The sequence below is a fragment of the Schistocerca piceifrons genome, chromosome 3 (genome assembly GCF_021461385.2).
Source record: "Schistocerca piceifrons isolate TAMUIC-IGC-003096 chromosome 3, iqSchPice1.1, whole genome shotgun sequence".
NCBI lineage: Eukaryota > Metazoa > Arthropoda > Insecta > Orthoptera > Acrididae > Schistocerca > Schistocerca piceifrons.
In genome coordinates this window covers 91,623,506-91,630,654 of record NC_060140.1, presented here as the reverse complement: position 1 = coordinate 91,630,654, position 7,149 = coordinate 91,623,506, and the positions used below count along the sequence as shown (strand labels likewise).

The 7,149-nt window shown below is 42.1% G+C and overlaps 1 protein-coding gene across 1 annotated transcript in view; it reads left to right on the top strand.

Annotated features, from left to right (window-relative positions):
• The first annotated feature begins 5,565 nt into the window (after nt 1–5,565).
• Nucleotides 5,566–7,149, top strand: part of LOC124788418 — a 253,392-nt gene continuing 251,808 nt past the window's right edge. Inside the window, exons 1-2 of the mRNA XM_047255684.1 lie at nt 5,566–5,581; nt 6,006–6,110. Of these exons, the coding sequence (XP_047111640.1) occupies nt 5,566–5,581; nt 6,006–6,110 (121 nt within the window). The remainder of the gene's footprint in view (nt 5,582–6,005; nt 6,111–7,149) is intronic.

The following is a 7,149-nucleotide window of genomic DNA, read 5'->3' as shown; positions in this document are numbered from 1 at the left end:
TGTCTTAGTTACGGAAATAGTCATGGCATTTTCTTTCGTATTATTTTTGTGAACCTTCCGTGATGCAAGGAACATGACAGAGTATCTTTATTATACATCTTCAGGGAAAGCAGAGCGATCGTTGGGTGTGGTGTCCATCTTTTGGTTACTCGTTTTCAGGACTGCAGAGGGTGAGCACGGAGCCAGAGATGGTCTCCACCATAAGAAGATTCGTAGACAATAGGGTCGTAACCCGAATAACTTAGATGATTTACAGAACTCGTGTGCAGATATTTATTAAAAACGAGTGATCTGTGTGAAATATTTAAAAAAATATCAGCGTATGAAATAATTTGCTATTTAATAGACTTGCCTATAGTCGGTCATTGCCTCCACTCTGTCCTCATCGGAAGCCCTAGCGAGAGAACTGACCGGCAGCCTCATAATTTCAGTAAACATATGTGAATCGTGTGAAATTTTGTATTTAATGTACCCTAAGATCGATCACTGAGGGTGAGTATAGCATGGATTTTGATGCAGTCCAAGAGCGTGCCATGAACACGGTGAGAAAAGTTGATAATAATGACTGGCACCAACCAAACTGGTGATGAGCGCATAGAACTGCAAGATGTTACACGCTATTGTTGAAATTAAGACTAGGAATTAACGTGTGCGCATGTGAACCAATCAGTAGGATGTATTAGAGTATAACGTGCCTTTAATACTGTTAATGTTCATGTCTGCTTGCCACTTTTCCCGTCCCAATTACTTTGCGTTTGCGTGAACAGAATTTTGATTTCCCGTCCCAAGAAATGTAATTCTCAATAGCGTTGCACGGCCAGTCACGTAGGTTAACGGGGGACAAGATGTTCGTGCTTGAATTGCACATCGAAATCCAGTTTTGATAGAGATTTGATTGTCTCCTGGTATAGCAACATAGATCCCACCACTATCCATGACCATATCATATCTAAGAGATCAGTGATTAGGTAGTAAACGCTATCAGCGCAAGGACATAGTTAACACATACATTTCCGTAGTTTCATGTGTACTATAGCTGTAATAAATAACTTTGCGAAAGAGAAAACCTCACGCATTATGTGTGATCATTTGGACCACAATTCCCATTATTTTAACTATCCTTGCGTGAATGTAAACATTATAATGAGCATAACCCAGGTAGTACAAGAATTTAATGAGATGAAAAATATGTATCGTGCCAGAGTGTATGGTTTAGATGGCTCGGTTACCGGAGCCTTCACTAGAGGTATCCGTTGTGCTAATGCGAATCTTATTTGCGAAATAATTAATTATAGGGGAACTCTTCTTACTTCATTCTCCCGGTACTGGATTGAGGAAGGTAGCGATAGCAGAGAAAGGATTGTAGCACAGTCCGGCAGTGATATGCAAGAACGTTAGTTACGCAATCCAAGCGTACTTGAATTAATAAAAAGGCAACTAAAGGCGAGTAGGAAGCTTCCAAGCTCTCCACTGCTACTCTGTCCTTTGCAAGCCAATTCATCTCCGTATGATTACTGCAACCGACATCCTTGTGACTCTGCGTACTGTATTCATCTCTTGGTCTCCCTCTACAATTTTTGCCCAGCACGCTTCCCTCCAGTACTCAACTGGTCATCCCTTGATGTCTCGCAATGTGTGCTGTCAAGGGATCCCTTCTTCTAGTCAGGTTGCGCCACAAATTTCTTTTCTCCACAGTTTTATTCAGTATCTCCTCATTAGCTACGTTATCTACGCATCTGATCTTCAGCATTCTTCTGTAGCGCCACTTTTGAAAAGCTTCTATTGTCTTCTTGTCATCGTTGACATTTCACTGCTATATATATCCGTAGTTCATTACTGTAGATAAAATGTTGACTACAGAAAACTTCATTTCATTACCTCCGAACTGACGAGAATTCTAACGTTTCCTATCTTCTCCGGTCGACAAAGAGTTTACGTTCCTGCGGCTTTGTATACACGCTTTTCCTGGTATTTCCAATGTAAAACTTAAAAAGACGTACACGGATTTTTTTTATATCCCGCATGCCGACGGAAGAAGGTGTTAGTATACCTATTTCGTACGTCAGATGACCACCTTTCCACTTGAAAATAACGGCTTTCATCCAAGATCTCGGATACAAAATTGGTCGCCATGTTGTTAATAAACTCTCACAGGTTTTTCCCCATCTCTCGTCTTACGGAATTTGACTTCAAATATCTGTTTATCTACCTGGTTTCGTACTGGAACTGTGGATCCACATTTATCACTAACCTTGAGCGTCGATCACGGCCCCAAGGCTTCGGTTTAATATGAAAAATGCTATGCTGGCTGCGTATTGTTAGTTTCATGATCCGTGGAGCAGATACTCCAAGATATTTATTCAGATTTGCTGGTTCGAATAATTTTGACTGATTTTGGTTTCATTTTTTCACCATATTTCTGATAGCGCCATTGTATTTATTTGATCCTTTTTAAATCCTCTTGGAACCTGAGCTCACAGCTTAAATTGACAAGAGTGAAACGATTAGCAGTCGTATTTGTAATCTTGGTTGTCGCAAATGTTTGGCTATTTCTTCTAATACGGTGCGATTTCCAAGGGTGAGGTTAGGTCAATTCAAGTTCTGCATTCCACGTTCCGTTATTTCTCCGTTAAGTGTGTATTGTTTGTTTTTAAGATTTTTTTTCTGTATCCGTGGCCGGCCGGGGTAGTCGAGCGGTTCTAGGCGCTACAGCCTGGAACCGCGCAACCGCTGCGGTCGCGGGTTCGAATCCTGCCACGGGAATGGTTGTGTGTGATGTCCTTAGGTTAGTTAGGTTTAAGTAGTTCTAAGTTCTAGGGGACTGATGACCTCAGACGTTAGGTCCCATGGTGCTCAGAGCCATCTGTATCCGTATTTAGGTATTGGGGTCAAACCTAGATGTCGATTACGAGATTTATTATTTATCACGTCATTGTAGTACAGAAAGCGATATCAGAAAGTTAACTCCTCAAAGAATTAACAACACACACCTAGTAACAGTCACGAAAAATAACGGATGTGGAATCGACTACTAGAATTGACTGAAGTACACTGAAGCGCCGAAGAAACTGGTGTATCATGCGTATTAAAATACAGAGATATGTAAAGAGGCAGAATACAGCGCAGGTTTTCATGATTTAAGTGAGTTTTAACGTTGTGTTATAGTCGGCTCACGAGCGATTGGACACAGCATCTCCGAAGTAGCGATGAAGTGGGGATTTGGCGCACGACCATTTCACGAGAGTGCCGTGAATATCAGGAATCCGGTAAAACATCAAATCTCCGACATCGCTGCGGCTGGAAAAAGATCCTACAAGAACTGGACCAACGACGACTGAAGACATTCGTTCAACGTGAAAAGTGCAACCCTTCCACAAACTGCTACAGATTTCAGTGGTGGGCCATGAGCAAGTGTCAGCCTCCGAAGCATTCAACGAAACATCATCGATATGGGCTTTCGGAACAGAGGGCCCACTCGTGTACCCTTGATGACTGCACGACACAAAGCTTTACGCCTCGCCTGGGCCTGTCAACACCGACATTGGTCTGTTGACGACTGGAAGCCCGGTCGGACGAGTCTCGTTTCAAATTGCATCGAGTGGATGGATATGTACTGGTATGGAGACAACCACATTAATCCATTAATGCATGTCAGAAGGGGACTGTTCAAGATGGTGGAGGCTTTGTAATGTTGTGGGGCGTGTGTAGTCGGAGTGATATGGGACACCTGATACGTCTACATACACGGCTCTGACATGCACGCAAGCATCCAGTCTGATCACCTGCATCCATTCATGTTTATTGTGCATTCCGAGGGACTTGGGCAATTCCAGCAGGACAATGCAACAAACACTCTTCAGAGTTGTAATACATGCGCTGGCTACAAGACATGAACGTTATTGAGCATATCTGGGATGCCTTGCAACCTCCTCCTATTATTACGGATTTATGGACAGCCCTGCAGGATTCATGGTGTCAGTTCCCTCCAGCACTACTTCCGACCTTAGTCGAGTCCATGCCACGTCATGTTGCGGCACTTTGTGTGCTTGCGGGGGCCCTACGCGATATTAAGCAGGTTCACCAGTTTGGTTGGCTCTTCATTGTAGATCGGGCGACTCCAAAAACGATAATTTCAGAAGAAAGCGAAAATTAACAAACCTCGGAATAGGCAGGTCGAACTAATACAGGTGAATTCTACATGTCGATTATACGTTTCGTTGTTTTTCTGGAATATACATACGCGTGCAGTGAGTTTTCTGTTATGATTTCTGTGTTGTTTTTCTACTGTTTCCTGTCTCTGACGTTTCTGCGTTTTGTATATGTCTCTCTTTTAATTATTTTGTTGTTGCTATGTTAGATTTTACTTTATCCGCCGGCCAGTGTGGCCGAGCGGTACTAGGCGCTTCAGTCTGGAACCGCGCGACCGCTACGGTCGTAGGTTCGAATCCTGCCTCGGCCATGGATGTGTGTGATGTCTATAGGTTAGTTAGGTTTCAGTAGTTCTAAGTTCTAGGGGACTGATGACCTCAGAAGTTAAGTCCCATAGCGCTCAGAGCCATATGAACCATTTTTTAAGAAATTCAATGACGGCACGTTGCTCGTAACGTACATCACCTACAGACGACGTTTCGTAACTGTCCTGCAGCTACACTGTATGTTGGAAATGAGGGTAACTTGGGACGCTCACTTAGGGGTCTTGTAACGTTTCCCATTCCTAGCATTGTTTTCCGCCGAGAAGAAGAAATGAGGTGCCTTACTTTCTGTGCAACTCTTGTATGTTTCATCTAAGTAAACCACTGACCGCTGTGATTCCTTTGCCTTCGTTTCTTCTGTAAAAACTTAACGTAGTATATTCTCTTTTTACAACTATGCCCCCTCTTTCTCTCCTAACACCCTGGGTTTGTCTCTCTAGTTTTAGAAACTAAATCGCTTGGACAGAAAACTTTTCTAAGACTTTCCTTGGTAGACATGAATTTGAGTTCTGTGTGACAGAAGATGTCTAGTTTTCGCAAAGTTGGTATTTGTTTATATGTTCGTAACAGTGTATAAATTGCTGCCGGATAATTCGTTTATCTTTATCGCCACTGGAATACTTATTGTGAGCACCTCGCTTCGCCTTCTTTGGCGTAGAAACTTGAGTTCCATTCTGTTCGGCTCACCATTATCAACTTGGCAGCATGTTTCGTCGGCTTCTCTGCCGACGCGTCCGCCCCGATAGCTGAATGGTCAGCGTGACGATCTGCTGTCCTAAGGGGCCCGGGTTTGATTCTCAGCTGGGTCGGGGATTTTCTCCGCTCAGGGGCTGGGTGTTTTGTTGCCTTCATCATAATTTCATCTCCATCCGGCACGCAGGTCGCTCAATGTGGCGTCGAATGTAATAAGACCTACACCAAGGTGGCCGGTGCTCCCACGTAAAGGACCTCCCGGCCAATTATGCCTAACGCTCATTCCCATTTTTTCTGCCGACACAATAAATAGCTTCTGTTTCTCATCGTCAACGAATCTGATCACGTTACCACAAGCCGTCGCGCCTGCCCTCGAAGATATTTCTGGTGCTCTCCTCCTATGCCTGCACTGCTACGTAGCACACTATTTTAATCGGATTGTGACTGTACCAAGTCAGGTGACCATGCTAGTTCCCACTATTGCCGCAGTACCACTTCGCCTTCCCAGGTAATATGTTTCAAATATTTATGCAAGTATTGCCTCTCTACAGCATCTTTGCATTACGTCACTGGTCAGATCTTACGTGCGGATCCGGACACCAGACATCATCCTGAACGCCTATTTATGTATGAATTAAGTTTTTCGTTCTTAAATTCTTGTCCATTGTCCTTGTTGCAGTGATCCACGAATGAATAAACCTACGGAACTACTTTTATTACTACCGTTAAATACACAACAGTGTGCGAGTAGTGTGCACTACGTAGCTACTGACAGTTGGGGACGTTAGATAGTCGTGGCAGCTACGGCGACGGGAGCTAACAAGGAGACGTGTGTTGCAGGTAACGGTGCCAAACAGGGCTACGACCGGCTGCCGGCAGACGAGGGTCACGTGACAGCCGCGTCATCCGACAGCGGCTCCGACGTGTCTGAAGACAGCGACTACGGTAAGGGCGAAATCTGCACATTTGTGAACTCTCCAATTACTCCTGTGATTCTCAAACCGCTCGTGATTTCTGAATGTATTTTTGCACCAACGGCCTTAATTTACATGTGAACAGTGTGCTGTATATTATCCCTTCCTTTGTGTGGTTATTAATTATTATTATTATTATTATTATTATTATTATTAAGTGAAACACAAGAAAGGGATTATATATATATATATATATATATATATATATATATATATATATATATATATATATATATATTAATTTGTAGGTGGCCAAAGATAAATATTAAATTATGTTTCAAATGAGCGCCAGGCTCCTACAAATTGTTTCAAATGCTTTCGGCGAAATGTAATACAGGCTATGTTCACTGACCTAGAATAAGTGGTATCTTTGAAAGTATGCATTTTTTGACGAAATAAATTAGTGAAGCTTTGCACTTTAGTTAATTGAATAACTTGAAGTCTTTCTTTCTGCTCCGGCTGTGGTGATATGTTACACAACAAAATAAATTTAAATACGCCGCGTAATGGCAGCCAATTGTTGCCAATCAAAGTTCACCGCTGCTCGCTTCGCAGAGACTGAAAAAATGCTGTATAACTTCTTGCGATCATTAATTCAGGAAGACTTGTTGGCATGGGTTCTTTAAGTAACACAACGCACTCACTTTTTGTAAATATATTTCCACTACGCACAGAATACACACTTTAATTATTCGCTATGACCGAGAACAAATAGAACAAAAGCTACCGCTTTACAATAGCAAGCGTACCTTACATACGGTAGAAGAAAGTATCTGACTCAAAGTGATTTTAAATATCTTTTTTCTCTTATATGTAATAACAAAGATAATAATGTTAGTTTCGAGAACGTTACGCGCTACGATCTCATCTAATATAAATAATGTCTGTTTATTACATTGCAATCGATATACTCTTTCTTTGAAGCTAATTTAATACATTTTCATAATTAATTTGTCGTTTATGTCCATATAATATTATTCAGAGTCCTTTTATTATTTACTTCAAATATA